General features: G+C 46.2%; 1 protein-coding gene across 2 annotated transcripts in view; it reads left to right on the top strand.

The window, feature by feature from the left end:
• Positions 1 to 16,135, top strand: part of Npas2 (neuronal PAS domain protein 2) — a 174,335-nt gene that overhangs the window by 105,562 nt on the left and 52,638 nt on the right. For both annotated transcript variants that reach the window (XM_076915015.1, XM_076915014.1), the window contains exons 5-7: positions 2,834 to 2,923; positions 14,758 to 14,878; positions 15,868 to 15,981. In XM_076915015.1, coding sequence (XP_076771130.1) covers positions 2,834 to 2,923; positions 14,758 to 14,878; positions 15,868 to 15,981 — 325 coding nt within the window. The remainder of the gene's footprint in view (positions 1 to 2,833; positions 2,924 to 14,757; positions 14,879 to 15,867; positions 15,982 to 16,135) is intronic.

The raw sequence follows: 16,135 nt of genomic DNA, 5'->3' as shown, positions 1-16,135 counted from the left end.
TGAGGCCAGCCTGGTCTACAGAGTGAGTTCCAGGACAGCCAGGGCTACACAGAGAAACCCTGTCTCAAAAAAACAAAAAAGAAGAAGAAGAAGAAGAAGAAGAAGAAGAAGAAGAAGAAGAAGAAGAAGAAGAAGAAGAAGAAGAAGAAGAAGAAGAGGAGGAGGAGGAGGAGGAGGAGGAGGAGGAGGAGGAGGAGGAGGAGGAGGAGGAGGAGGAAGAGGAGGAGGACGAGGACGAGGACGAGGACGAGGACGACGAGGACGAGTAGGACGAGGAGGACGAGGAGGATGAGGACGAGGAAGAGGACAACGATGACTCAAGCCCAAGGCTGCATAGAATGGTGAAGATGCTCCAGGATTTAAAAACTGAATTCAATAAAGAGAAACATTGAAGGAGAAAAAGCTAAAATGCAGATGGAATGGAAAAACCCAGCAACCCAATAAGAAGCCCGTGGGAAAGCCTCAGAAGAAGAATGAATATAAGAGAAGACAAAATATCTGAACTTGAAGACAGAGGAATCACAGCACACAAGCAAAGATATGGGGTGGGGGAGTTAAAACACAGGAAAGGAATGCACAGGGAGTGAGGGACAACATGGAAAACCAAACCTTTCAATTACAGGCACAGATGAGGGAAAAGTCAGGCCAAATCTTTGACAAAATCATAGAAGAGAACTTTCCAAAACTAAGGAAAGACTTATCCAATGCAGATATGCACAGAGCACAAAACAAGAAAAGGCCAGAAAAGAAAATTCCCATGGCATATTATACTTAAGTACAGAGCAAAGAGACCCAAGAGGGGCGAGGGAAAACACAGCCACATCCTGGCCTCTGCTGTCCCACACTCAGGCACGCCCTCCCGACCACACTGCACGGAAGGAATACCTCTTTACGGGAGTAGATTCTCAGCAGCGCCCTGGGAGGATCTAGGAAAATGCATGCACAATGTTTCCAAATCCTCCTAAGCTCTGCTTCGCCCCCTCCACAAAACGAGAAACAGATTTGGAAAAGTTGCTGTTTCAAAGATGTGGTTGGTGTGACAGCACTGGCAAGCTTCTCGTGGACATCCACCTGAGCCTAGGTAGCATTCCCCCGATGATTTATGAGTCAGGCCTTGTTTTCATTCACTCTGTCTCACCAGGCTCCCCGGATAGCCAGTTGCCAGTGTGACCCCTTCTTTGCTGAATGGCATCCGTAGTCCGAGTTTTAGAAATCAACTTTGAGTTGCTGAAAGCATTATGAACACCCACAGTCAAATCTTTAACAAGTTTAAAAACTGACCCTCAGGAGGCTCTACCCAATGAAAGAGCACAGTCCACCTCTACCCACTCACAGCTGACACAGAGCACCTACCGAACAGTATAGGCGCCTTTGCATGCATGCAGTTTTTAGACATTTGGAAACCCTTGTGCCCCAGTGAGTTAGTTACAAAGCCCCCACTCCCACCCAGCCTTGTAGAAGACAGTGAATGTTCCTTTTAGAGCAGGTAGGGATCGGAAACAAGTTTCACTATCCTGGTGCCCCAGCCTCCCAAGTGCTAGGATTACAGACTAATACCACCACAGCGCCCTAACGTAGATGGTTCCTTCTATAGCTAGAAGGAACTGGATATTCTTCACGTTCTTTGCTCATGTGCTATGATCCTCTATCTTCAATGTGGCAATGGATGTGGATGGAGGTCTGCCACATATAGCCGGGCTTCAGGGTTGGACCTGACTGGACCAGCAAAGGAATGAAGAAAAGACACACAAGAGATCTATGGACAGAAAAGCTGGGATTGGGTGAACTGGGCTCTCTGATGGAGAAGCTGTAGCGTGCCATTTTATTATACAGTTGAGTGGTAGCGGGGTTATTGCACACAGCTGAACAAAGAGGCAGGTTTAACTAATCTTGGTAGGAGCAGTCTCTGTAGGGAAGCTGTCTTTGGAAGCTGTCTATGGGCCTTGAACACCCATTGAGGGTGGAGCTGTGGCTACAAATGGACATTTTCTACACCCACTATCTGCACATGGACCAGAAGGGAAGGCTTCACCTTTTTCTGTCAACTGCACAGGCTTACTCAGGCCTTCATACACTCAGAAATTCCTCCTCTTCCCACAGAGGTCTGCTTTGGCCTGCGGGCACATGCTTCTCTTTGTAGGACATCTCTTGGGCTGGTGAGATGGCTCAGCAGTTAAGAGCACTGACTGCTTTTCCAGAGGTCATGAATTCAAATCCCAGCAACCACATGGTGACTCACAACCATCTGTAATGAGAGCTGATCCCCTCTCATGGGTGTCTGAAGACAGCTACAGTGTACTTACATATAATAAATGAATGGAAGCCTTTGGGCCAGAGCAAACGGGGTCGGAGCAAGAGGGAGAAGGGAAGGGTTAGGGAGATGTCTCTTTCTCTATACCTTGCAGTAAACATTTACTCCTGAGCTCCCAATGATCTTGGGGGCAGGGACTGGGGACTGTAGCATGCTGCTGCTGGTGGTGCCTTTGAGTGTTAATGGTGGTATTTCTGACTCATCTCAGTTGTGCGACTGCGATTAAACCTACTTAAGCAATTTCCATGGCTGCATTTCATTTTATGATACCAACAGGTCAACTTTGTCACTGAGCCCACAGTGCTTTTGCAAGCACTTTGCCTGAGCTGAACAAATTGTGTACAGACCCGTCTCGTGTATAAGGCAGGAAAACGCTGCAAGGTTATTCATGGTGATGGTCTAAGGATTACAAAACAAAGTCAGTGTCATAGGGATAAAAAAAAAAATGAATCCTTTGCTTTAGTGTCATGCTTCTTCATAAAAGCATCCCTAAGAAGCTCTCAAATGTTGCATTTCCCCCAGGCGTTAGATGGCTTCATCATCGTCATGACAACAGACGGCAGCATCATCTACGTGTCCGACAGTATCACGCCTCTCCTTGGACATTTACCGGTGAGTCTCTGCTCCAATAGCCTTGGCCTGTGCACAATTTCATATTTCCTGGACAGGCATGCAGGAGGATGCTGCAGGTATGGGGGAGCTATGTATGAGGAGGTGCATGGAGACTTAAAGAGTGTCCGAGTTCTGCAGAACCAAACCAGGCCAAACTCAAGGTCCTGTGGCAGATGAAGAGCAGGAGACGGCATGTATCACCCTGAAACAGGCATGGAGCCGTGACCTCTTCAGAGCCAGGGCCAAAATCTGGATGGGACTCACATGAGTTTCTCGGTGCTATTAGCAGGACAGCAGATGTCCCTGGTCAAACTCAGAGCTGATTAAGGAAGGAGAAACAGATGGCTCATGCAGACTATGGTTTGGAGCTTGCTGAAGACATGTATGAGACTGCAAGTAGGTTATAACACTAATCACACTGTGCGCTTCTCAGAAGCCGTGTTTCCTGGGAATTGAAACATTGTAGCAAGACACAGACCAGTGTTGTAAGGGCCTTGGGGAATAAGTAGAGGCTTCCCAGGAGGGGAGGAGAGGACCAGATCTGTGCCCATGGCTGCTCAGATATGGGGTGGCTGCTGGCCCCTCTGTTCCTTCTCCCACCCTTAATCCTTTTCTTCTGCCATTTTCCTCTCTCTCTTCTCTCTTCTCTCTTCTCTCTTCTCTCTTCTCTCTTCTCTCTTCTCTCTTCTCTCTTCTCTCTTCTCTCTAAGCCTTGATGGTTCACTTGCAGGTCTACACCAGACTAGATGAAGGCCCACTCTTAAGGAAAACCCAAGCCTTTGGCCAGCATCCCATTTCTTGCCTTACCATTACTGGCTCCCATGGAGCTTGATCCAAAATGCCAGATCCATTAGGAGTGATGCTTATTAGCAGTGGATAAACATCCTCTCTTCATGGTCCTCCTAATCAGTCTGACAGAACCAACTACCCCACTCCTAACCCTTGTGTTCAGAAGGTTAGGCCTCCAGTTTATGTGACAAGGCAGGTAGCAGCTTGCTATGGATTAAGCCAAAGGAAACCCTGGGCCAGCATGATTGATGCTAGGAAAACTATGGTCCTCTCTTCATGGCTGTGTCAGGCTGGGAGGCAGCATTACTTTTTTCCATGAGCAGCTTCTATCTACCTTGTGGTGAAAAACCCTACTCTGTTGGTGGCTTGGGGTTTCTTCTATGTCTTCCTGATCTATTAGTTTCTTGGAAGGCCATCTCCCACCCCCTCGTTTTGAAGATGCTCTGTATTCCTATAGAATTATCACTACTTTGGTTCTTCTGCTGTCCCAGCATCTTAGGTCTGAAAGGCACTTTTGACCTTTCCGGGTGGGTACCTTCCCATGGCATCATGGGTATCACTGTTCTCTGATGCCAGGCTGGGACAGGCATGTGGGTGTCTCTTCTTGGGACAGCTGTTGGAAGAAGTTCCTTCCGGTCTTAAAGGATGCCAAGGTGCACCCACACCTTGCTCTTTGTCTCAGTGCGGAGGATGGCGATGATGCAGAAGTGACCACGCTTTCTTCATCGTGGCTTCTTGGGGCTCATCTAAGGATAGCTGAGGAGAGAGGGGGAGATGAAGTGTCTCTTTGGGGAGAGCTTCTGTTTTGCTCTGAGTGGGAAAGAGTGCATAGCAATGGGCCCTGACCAAAACTAAGCAAGTGTGACCTGCTTTCTGGCCGGGAAGAAGGGCAGGACCAGAGCCCAGAGCTGTTTGGGTAAACGCTCTTCTGCTTTAGGCTCTCATGAGTATCTGATGACCCAGTTGCTATATGTGGCAGAGGGAACTTAGAAATTCTCTTGGCTCAAAATTTTGGAGCCGTTCAAGTCCACCTTGCAAAATCATGTTCTTACTGGAAGGACCAGGGATGGCTTCACTCTTACTTGGTTGTGCCAGACCCTTGTGTGTGGTTACTAGGCAGCCATCTGCAGACTAGACTCCCACCTTGACACACACACAGCGAGGCTCCAGTAGGGCTGAGCCCCTCGATAGGAGGTCTGAAAGATCTGCGGTTAACTCTGTTCTCTGGCTTTCCAGGGGTCCTCTTTTACAACTGTGGTGGACAGGGCTTTTAAGAGCAGGGATTTGCTGGTTCTGTGAGCATTGAGCTATTCTGGAAATCATTCCACTATTCCTTCCAACTTACACCTGAAGAAAGCCCAGAGGCCCAGCCAGTGAGGGCAGGTGCCACCAGGTCAAGTCCAAGCCAGTCACCACTTCACTCTAGTGTGTTCCTGGTGCCAAGGTTTTGGGTTGCAGCTTGGGAATTCTTTTGGTTAATTTGTCTTTAATTTCCCGACTTTCTGGCATGAGACGAGGAACCGTCTGCAGAGTGTTCAATGTTTGCAGAGGCCCTGTGGTGGCGGCCTTTCTTCAGGGTTTCGGGTCTGAGAACTCCCACCTGTTCAACGGTCAGGAGTACACACTTACTGAGCACCTACTTGCTGTATGACAAGTTTTCGTGTATTGATATCTGTAAAGCTTTTGGAACAGTCGCTTGCTGTCCATACTGATTCTTACAGCAATGTCATGAAGGTCAATACCACTGAGCACAGATGAGAAAACAACAGTACGGAGAGGATGGAGACATCACGGGTGTGACTATGGTGTGAACTGGAGCAATAGCTCCAGACAGCCAGGGGTGTGACTGTGGTGTGAACTGGGGGCCATGGCTCCAGACATCCAGGGGTGGGACTGTGGTGTGAACTGGGGCAATGGCTCCAGACATCCAGGGGTGTGACTATAGTGTGAACTGGGAGCCATGTCTCCAGAGCCAGGTGTTTAGCCACTACTCAGAATTCCCCAGAGGTCACAAAATGTACCAATTCCTCAGACTGTGGTGAGTGTCACCTTCAGAGGTGGACATTGAGAAGAAGCATGGCTGGCTGGAGACAATTGGGACAAGGGACAGGAGATCATAATTCCCAACAGCAGAGCTCTGCCATGCCAAGGTCAAATCCCAGAGTCACCTCTGTGGCTGAGATGGAGAAAAATCCACCAGAATTCTTCCCAAGAGCAGGTGAGCCTAAAGCTCTGTTTCCTGCTTCTTCATGAGATAAAGTTCCTGACAGATTCTCATAGAACGATTTCCTGATGAAACATTGGAGAACTTGTTGTTCTCAGTATGGCAAAGAAAAAAGAAATGAAGGAAGGAAGGAAGGAAGGAAGGAAGGAAGGAAGAAAGAAAGAGGAGAGAGAGAAAGACTTTAGGTGAATGTTTTAGTGGTATTGATATCAAAATACTTGGCCTTTCTTGATGTCTAAAATGAACACAGGCTATCAAAGCAGAGATGGAAGGGTGTATGCATGTGTGTGTGGTGTGTGTGTGGTGTGTGTATACATGCATATGCATCTGAATGTGTGTGTGTTTGTGTCTGTGTGTACATGTATGTGTGTATATATGTCTGTGTGTGGTGTGTATGCATGTGTGTGCATCTGTGTCTGTGTCTGTGTGTGTTTTTGTGTGCATGTGTATGCATATGCATGTGTGTCTGTCCGTGTTTGTGTGTGTGGTATGTGTATGTATGTGTGTATGTCTGTGTGTGTGGTGTGTGTATGCATGTGTGTGCATCTGCATGTGTGTCTGTGTGTACATGTGTGCATGTGTGTGTACATGCAAGTGCATGTGCATGTGTGTGCATGTGCGTTTGTATCTCTATGTTCCTGTGTATTTGTGTGGTGTGTACATGTGCATGTATGTGTCTTGTGTACATGTGCATGTATATGCATGTGCATATGTGTGTCTGTGTCTGTATGTCTATATGTGTCAGTGTCTGTGTTGGTATGTGTGTATGTATAGTGCCTCTGTGTGTGTGTGTGTGTGTGTGTGTACACATGCACACATTTCTAAAAACCCAGGTCTACAGGGAACTTCTGCGATGGGATGGCAGACATTCAGGAGGAATGCTGGGAAAGCAGACTGTACGCAAAGGACACAATCGGGAAACAGTCTGGCTGAGTCAGAACCAGGGCCGGCATGATCTGGGTTTCCTGTTTGGATTTTTTTTTTTTAAGCAACCAGCCTGCTTCCCTTTTCTGGTTTCTTTGCAAATGGGATGTTTGCCTGAAGCACTAGGTCATGGTGCACTCTGAAGACTGGAAATCATGGCCCCAGCCCTGAGCATGGGACTGTGTCTCAGTGTTTATGAACAAGACACCAGCTTCATGAGTGAGCTTGTTCTATGGGAGAAACTGCACACACAGAGCTTCTCAAGGTGGGCATGCCTCAGAAGAAAGGTAAGAATGCAGATATCTCAATCCCCACCTGCCCCCAAAAAATACTAAGCTAAGATTAAAAATCATCTATAGGTTGAAAAACACTTTCATGTGAGTTAGTTCTCCAGGTAAGAGCTCCTTTAAGAAATATCCTAAAATATGTGGGCAAGTTCCCTTGAGGCTCACAGTAGGAAAGCCAATCATATGAAAGAAAGGGAACAGCCTCTGGCTTATGTTATGGTAAAATATACACATCAAGGTCAAGACCAGCAGGCTCTCCAGGAAATGCTCCTCATCCCATCACTTGCAGGAAATGCCTCCCTTCAGGCCACGTCATCAGAAGGCTCCAAGGCAGGTCCCTAATATATGTAATTGCAACGTGAAGTTAATCATGGACTACAAGTCTAGGTCTCCAAAGTAAGAGTGTGTGTGTGTGTGTGTGTGTGTGTGTGCATGTTTGTTCACAGGCACATCCATGTATGTGTATATATGTGCATGTGTGTGTATGATATATATATATATATATACATTATTTATATATATATGTTTATACATCTATCTACATTATCTATTTATAGATAGATAGATAGATAGATAGATAGATAGATAGATAGACAGACAGACTAGAATTTAAACTAATGACTAAGTAGGCAAGAATGTGCAGGTAAACCATCCATCACAGAGGATAAAAGCTAGAACAGACCTGAGACCACAGGAGGCCCATCTGCTGCTATCTCACCGTGTCCCACCTCTGCCTAGAGACAACTGTCTTCCTAAGCTAGAAAATAACTGCTTGCTTGTTCTTCTTTGCAGGTTTATTAATGCTGAATTGTTCGCTGACCTATAATTTAGTAGAGGTTAAGATTTGCATACCTTAAATGTTTGGAACAAATGGTGTTTCGATGTGGGATAGCTCCCCTCCCCCTGCCAACATTTTTGTTCATTTGCATAAATTTCCTTGTGCCTCTGTATTTGCATAATGTAATATCTCGAGAAGGGACTCAAATCTAAACAAAAGTGCATCTATGCTTTGTACACACCTGGCATTTGTAGCCTGAGGAAAGCCTTAGGAACTATTTTAAGTCATTTCATGCATTACAGAATGTTCCATGGTATTTTCCTAAAAGTCTGGGGGCTGGAGATACAATTCAGCAGTCAGGAACACTGGCTGCTCTTCCAGAAGACCTGGACTCAGTTCCTAGCACCCACAGGGCAGCTCACAACCTTCTGTAATTCTAGTTTTAGGAGACCCAGTGTCTTTTTTTGGCCTCAGTAGGTACTGCACACACATGGTGCACAAAAAATAATCATATCCATACAATTGTTTTTTTAATCTCTAGAGAATGACAGTTTCTGACTTTGGGCTTTTGGATCAGAAATATTCAAGCTGTGCTACTTTTTGTTCATCTTCATATAAGCGAGATCGTAAGAGCAGACATGAAGCCAATGAGGTTGCCCAGCCTGTCAAAGTGCTTGCCACACAAGCCTGATGACCTGAATTAGACCCCCTAGAACCTGGGGCATAGAGTGACTCTCTCTGTAGCGTGTGGCAGGCACTCTTGTCACGGTCTGGATATTGGTTCTCAGGGAGCATGTTTCAATTACCTGTTATTCACCTTATCCTGGTATAGTGTCGATGTCTGAACACAACATTTGGCACCTAGCACTAGATGGAAGAGGTTGGCAAGAGGACATGAGTCACACATGCTCAGAACCCAGGGAAAGAGAACACTGCACCCTAAGGGCATGGGGGGTCACCCTCTTATACAGAAGCAGGGGTATTATCAGAGGGGGACTGGCTTCAGAGTAAAGAGATGGGGGCATGCACCCATATCCTAGTGAGTGTCTTTGAGTAATCCTAACTTCAGGGGATGATGCCAAATCTTCCACTCAGGAATTAACAGGAACTGTGCCTGGTCCATTGAGAAGAGGAGCTCACAGTTAGGCCTGTCCAGACTTCCAAATGCCAAGTCTGCCCACTGAGCCTCACTCTGGGGCCTTTGAGCATAGGTGGCTAAGTTGTAAACACGGTCTCTCCATGGCTTACCTTTCCCTGTCTTTAGGGTATCCTGGTGAACAGAGGTATCCTTTCTTTGCATTTGCCACTTTTTATATTCAGCTGTTCTTTTCCTGAACCATGATCAAAGAGAATTCCTGTCTTCTGGGAGCTTGACTGTCTGGCAAGAGCTTGATTCCAGTCTCTGCTAAATCTGAGTATCTCACACGTCTCTAGTTGGCTGTTTCTTTTGCCTAGGTCAAGGACTTTAGGGTTCCCCTGAAGCCTGTTGGTATCTCTTCTCAATATGAAACAACCCTGGGACCTCTCAGACTGTTTCCTCTACCTGTAACCAGGGCACAGCTTCCATTGAGACTGCCACAGCCCTTCGGGAACATTCTAGAGCTGATTGCCCATCCAGTCCACTTGCAGACCCCGCCATCTTGAAGTTGCTTTGTGTATAGGCTCACCACTCTTGACTGGATGTTGTTGAACTAATGTTACCATTCAAGCACGAGAGGTTTCCTGTGTTCACAGAAGTCTCAACTCATCCCAAGACTTGAGGTTTAACAAAGCGAGGCCTGAGAACAACACACTCAGGGGAGGCCTTCCCAGGAAAGCCCAAGTGGACCTAACTCCTAGATAATTGGCCCAGGGTCTATCAACAGTGGGAGAGAGCCCCTCCTACCTCCTGCCTCCCACAGATAAGGGATGCTCCTGAGGATCATTCAGACTGGACAATGACTGCAAAGGGCATGGTCGCTCCTTCCTCTCTGTAATTGCTATTATTTTTAACAGCAGAGCTTAGGTTGTTCAAGAAACAGTTCAACTGCTGGTGTAATTTGCTCTTCCATCAGCACTGGGGTTTAAATTTTCAAGTTATCCTTGTCGATGGCAGGCTTCAGTACTTGAAAATAGCATCATGGTAAAACAGGTAGCAAATGAACATAAGATCTAAGAGCAGCACTGAGCTCTTAAGTATCAACCGACCAGAACCCCAGACCTCCATATACCCCACTTAGCCCACCTACCCCTAGCCATTCACCTCTGTTCTGCACGAACATCCATCTTTGCACGGCCCCACCCCTCAAAGTCTTCTAACCATTGCTCCTCCACAAAAGGACCTAGGCCAACTCTTCATTCTGCCGTACCCACCCTGGGGGAAGGACTTAAATGAAACACTTAAAGAAGTGACTATGGAGTGACTTTGGGGTTTTAAAGAATCTGAAATATCTTTAAGAAGAAAGGCTACTGTCATGTGTGAGCATTAGTCATATGCTAAAAATGCTAGCAAGAACTGGCTTAAAATAAAGTCATGAGCATCAGAGGGAAGCCGGTGAAAGGCAAACAGAAATGATGCCCTGGGCTGGTAGGGGGGAGGGGTCAGAAGAGTCTGTCCAAAGAGGTGAGAACTCAGGCCTCCAGTGTAAACTACCTAAGCCCTTCCTTTCCTAATTTCCAGTCAGCCAGCAAATGCTGGCTCCAGAAGGAGGGGGCTTTGCCTCTTGGAGTCTGACATCTGGGAGCCCTCAGAAGTACTGGTTGTAGTTTAGCAATGAATTAAGTGTCTGGCCCCTGTCCCTCCTCTGTTCCCTTCCTGGCTTCTGTTCACAGTCGGAGCATCTCTAACCTGATTTTTTGGTGTCCTGCTCTCCAGATTGTAAGTGGGATCTCTTTAAATTTCGAGATGCTCTTCAACTGATAACAAGGCGCAGTCCTGGTGAACCCATCTATAAGCTGTATAATTGTTCAGTCAGAAACACTTAAATGGTCCTTGGATCAGCATCCTAGGACACTCTGGAATTGTGTCATTATTGTGAGTCTGAACTGGGCAATAGCTTCCTGCCACCATGTAACATCTCTAGAGAGGAGTAGACCACATACTTCTGGGCCAGGAAAAGATCCAAACTGAAAGTTCTAAGTTCAGTCTCTCTAGAATATGAATCAACTAGGGACCACTGGCCAGTCAGACCACCCACTCTCCCAGTCTCTCGTGGCCCTCCTGGCACACTGACTCCTCCAGCCAGGACTCTGAAACCCTGCTCCATCTTCTCTTTGCAGCCTCTTCTCCCATACCTCCTGGCCCTCCTTGATCCTACCTGCTGGCAGTTGTGTGTGTGTGTGTGTGTGTGTGTGTGTGTGTGTGTGTGTGTGTGTTGGCTTCTTCCTGGGGTTCTCTTCCACTCCCAGACTTCATCCTTCTCTTGGATTCCACCCAATAAGTCCTCATTCTAGATTGTTCCTTTAGAGACTGTCCAGCATTTTCCTTGAAATCGGCACCCATTCTGAGGGTCCTCTGGGCATTTATGTTTTTAATCATCTCTCAAGGGGCTGGCCATCCACCTGGTCCACATAACATGCTGAAGATCAGGGACACAGCACTGAACAGACTCTGAGGTTCCTATGGATTCAGGGGAGGCAGAGGACACCGGTCTGCAGGTGTATAAGTGAGAAAATATCACGGTAGTAATGTATCTATACGTATTCCCTCAGTGTTGGTTCAGCACACCTAGTGTTTATGGAGTGATTGCTGTATACACTATGGTATACAGCAGTATACCATAGGTATACGAATATATAAATATATTTTATATATATCATAGCCTATATAAATAGGCTAATGAGCTCATTTAATCCTTACCCTTCCTCTTTCTTGCATTTGAGGAAAGTGTAGCTTGTGAGACATGCAGGGCCAACATATAAACCTTCTCTGGGACTCCTGTGAGCCTTGCTGTGACATAGAGGAGTACTGATAACCCAGCAGAGGGACAGGCCCATAAGCCAACAGCAACAGGACGACATAGCAGCGTATCAGAGGTAGGGTCTGGGGTGTGTAGTTAAGGAGAACATGATGGGGGCGGGGGGGAGCTGCAAACTTGTTCATTTTTCACAAAGAAACATGTTGAATGGTCAGGTCAGAGGAAGAAGAGGAACCTGATAGACAGAAAGAAGGAATGCTGGGAGATTGCAAGTGCTGGGAACAAAAGGTAGATAAAGTGTGCACAGCTAAAAACCATGGTTAGTTGAGCCTCTGTTCCTAGGGCAAGGCAAATCCAGGGGCAGTTAGAAGCATGTGATAACTGATATGATCTTGGGTCCCTCTGGCTGCTAGGGAGGTCAACTGGACAAGGACCAGCATTGGGATGGGAAGCTCATTATGTCCATCCACATCATTACTTAGGTCAGAGATAAAGGTGATGTGGACAGAAGTAAAATATATGTATACTTGCTTGTTTGGCCACTCGACACAGCTAGAGTTGTCTGGGAAGAGGAACCACAATTGAGAAGATGCTTTCATCAGGCTGGCCTGTAGGCAGATGTGAGGGAGCATTTTCTTGATTAATGATTTATGGAAAGGGGCTCAGCTCACTCAGGGGTGGGGCCAACCCTGAAGAGGTGGTCCTGGGTTCTATAAGGAAGCAGGTTGGACAAGCCAAGGGAGCAAGCCAGGAAGCAGCACTCCTCCATGGCCTCTGCTTCAGCTCCTGCCTGCCCTGTTTGAGTTCCTGTCCTGACTTTCTTCGATGATCAACAGTGATGTGTAAAGTGTAAGCCAAATAAACCCTTTCCTCTCCAGCTTGATTTTGGTCATGGTGTTTCGTCACAGCAACACAAACTCTAAGACAGAGACTATCTGAGAGTGGTGGTGAAGGTGTTAGGGCGAGACAAGGATCTGCATGCCTCCTAACTATGGGGTGCACCTAGTATCCTGGTGACCAGTTGGCAGTGCCATTTGTAGAGATGAGGACCCTAGATGTGAAGACAACATGATAGGATTAAGATGTCTGGATTAGGATCTATGACTATGTGGTCCGGGGAATCTGAGTGGTTCATGGGAGGTTCGGCCTGTGGACTTCAAAGAATACTGGTGGGGATTTGAGCTTGAGGTGGTGTGTATACATGATATTAAAGATACAGGACTGGATGTGTTTACTGAGGGGAAATGAGGAGGGCGGCAGGGCGTGCAGGTTTCCTGTCTTCACATCCCTTGAGCCCCTTTTCTTAAGAGTTTGTATTGCGGTGATGAAACACCCATCTGGTCGAACTGCTGTGCCTCAGCCACAGTGACCACCTCGTAAAAGTTCAGCATTCCATGTTGACTGATACTGTCTGTCACGGATCAAGACTATCCACGCTTCCGGCTACGTCACCGGAAGTTCCATGGGACTCAGTTGTACCTAGACTGTATGTAGTATTCGTTTTGATTTCTCGCTGCCTGAGCACTCAGGAAAAATGCAACTCCATCACTGAGGGGCCTATGAGAAATAAAGAGCAGCGTTTTGCTGGCTTAAAGGTCCAGAGAACCCCGTGTTCTCTTTATGGCCGTTTAAATAAGTGATTGGCCTCTCCCCAGGGCTCCATGTTACCCTGGCAGTCTCTAGCCAGAAGACAGGAGTATTGGGAAACAGGGCTCTCAAAGGCGGGAGAGAAGTTGGCTCTCTGTACGAATGTCATGTTTAATCCTTGAGTTTTTTCCTAAGCCCACAGACAGAAGCACATATTCGTGTGAGGAAGTGCAGAGTCCTCTTGCCTACAGACCCAACCAGCCGCAAGTTGGAAATATTTTAAATAAAACACTGCCCATCCTAATCATGTGCACACTCCTTCTCCACATCATTAGTCTCTAAATGATACAGCTCTGTATATGTATATGCATATGTGAATGCATATGTATATGTACATACATACATACATACATACATACATACATATTGCTCAGGCATTGTAATGTTGTTAGATATGATCTGAGTCCAGGTCCTGTGAAAATACTGTACCATGTATTTTGGTGTCCACAGGAGACCCCTAAATGATCTCCTGGAGATACTGAAAAAACCCTTTAATGGTTTTATTCTTCAACAGTTGGTATACAATGTATTCTGGTCATTTTCACCTCCCATTACTCCTCTCATCTCCCCAATGCCCCTCAACTCCCCTGGAGCCTTTTCTTCCAACCAATATGCCCTCCCTCCCCGCTTCTACTTTCATGATTTTTTTGTCTTGGTTTGGTATGACCCAATGAGTTTAATCAAGGTTGATATATGAGCACAGGTGTTATTTAAAGTATCATGGGCAACTTACCAGTGGCTACACAAATGACTTCCCCCTCCCCAGCAACCGTTAATTGCCAATAGCTCATCAGGGAAGGGTGGACCCTCCCAAGGCTCTTGGATAGAATGTGGGTGGGGCAGGCATCTCATACAAGTCTTGCGGAGATAACCACAGTTGTGAGTTCAGGAGTACCACAGCCATGCCACGTCCAAAAGACAGCCTCCCAGTCCTTTGACCACTTTGCTCCTTCCATCTCCTGGTCCCCTGGGCCACAGAGAGGGTCACGTATAGGCATCCCTGGGACTTTTACTTGTTAATCAATTTATTTTCAGCTGATTAAGCCTAGGGCCTTGTGCATTCTAAGCAAATGCTCTCTCATCAAGCCACAGCTCCAACCCCTGTAAAAACTTCTACACTGCAATTCTAAGATACAAAAGAGGAGTCCATGAAGGGTCTTCACAGACCACGTGGTTCTCAGTTTTCATCTCCAAAGCAGTTCTGAGCTGCCAAGAACTCTGAGGCTCTGCCTTTGCTCTCAAGTTCACTTGGTCAAGTGTGCGCCTTTTCTCTTTATTTTCTCTTGCAGTCGGATGTCATGGATCAGAACTTGTTAAATTTCCTTCCAGAGCAAGAACATTCCGAAGTTTATAAAATCCTTTCCTCCCATATGCTTGTGACGGATTCCCCCTCCCCAGAATTCCTAAAATGTAAGTCTGCCCTCCTTGTTATCGGATCTGAAGACAAGAATTTCGCTCTAGCTAGGGAAAGGAGGTCAGAATGAATTAAGAAGGGAGGACTAATTTTAAGAATAATTTTCCTTGTGACTTAGAACATTTCCAAGATCCTTTGAGGTATATTTTAGGTTGAAGCTAAAACTGGAACTTGGAGCACATACGACATTTTAGCTTTTATGTAGAAAAGTTAAAAGTATAGCTTCAGAATAATAACATGTTTTGAGTGTGTGACAGAGATGCCTTTTTACATGAGAGTAATAAATAGGGCAAAAATCCGAGAGCAGTCTGCTGATCTTAGGAAACACTACAATGTAAAGTTTCTGTGGCACAGATAATCAACTGCTAATTGAATAATTGGGTTGGAAATCCATATTCTGTCCTCCCGTGGCTGTCTTCTGGTTGTTTACGTGCATGTGTGATTTTTATGGAAGTTTGAGGTTTATATCAAAATATTTGGCAACCTAGATAGAAGGCGGGCCTCAGTGCGTGCTCACCACGCGCCGCCTAACGAAGCATACGCAATGGCAGGCAGTAGCAGAGACGCTTGCATTTGCTCAAGCCTCAGTCCATTTCCATGCATAATTGGTCCCGTTGTACATCTGATTTCCCTTCAAAGCAAAGCAAAAAAAAAGATTAAATTAAAGAGAGCGGCTCTATGGGAGCAGCTTTATTTTAGTACCCATGTGAAAACAACCAGAACTAATCAATGCCGACATAACCAACCACAGACATCTGTGAGCAGATTGGCTAATTGGGTCCAAGTATAGAATACAGAATATGGATGAACTGCAGGGAGAACGGGAGAACGGCCTGGAGCTGCAAGGGTTAGAAGCCAGGTCTAACTGTCTGTCATACGGAGAAAACCACGCAGGCCACGCATGGAGAAATCATACAAGCGCAACTTGTTTAGTCTGGAGTGTGTGTAACCCTCCTCTCCCTTTCTTCTCCCTCTAACGACCCAGCTGACAACGATTTAGAGTTTTATTGCCATCTTCTCAGAGGCAGCTTGAACCCAAAGGAATTTCCAACTTACGAATACATAAAATTTGTAGGAAATTTTCGGTCTTACAACAATGGTAAGCTTTAACCCTCCTACTCTTTCAGTGGTGACTTTTATCATGCAAACGTGCACATGAGGTCCTAAGAATTGTTTCACAGCTGTGTTTGGATTTCCTTGTTTCTGGGACCAACAAAGTGTGTGTGTGTGTGTGTGTGTGTGTGTGTGTGTGT

The sequence above is a fragment of the Arvicanthis niloticus genome, chromosome 17 (genome assembly GCF_011762505.2).
Source record: "Arvicanthis niloticus isolate mArvNil1 chromosome 17, mArvNil1.pat.X, whole genome shotgun sequence".
In the NCBI taxonomy this organism is placed as follows: Eukaryota; Metazoa; Chordata; class Mammalia; order Rodentia; family Muridae; genus Arvicanthis; species Arvicanthis niloticus.
Note: the sequence above shows the minus strand (reverse complement) of the source record. Positions and strands in the feature narration are given on the sequence as shown.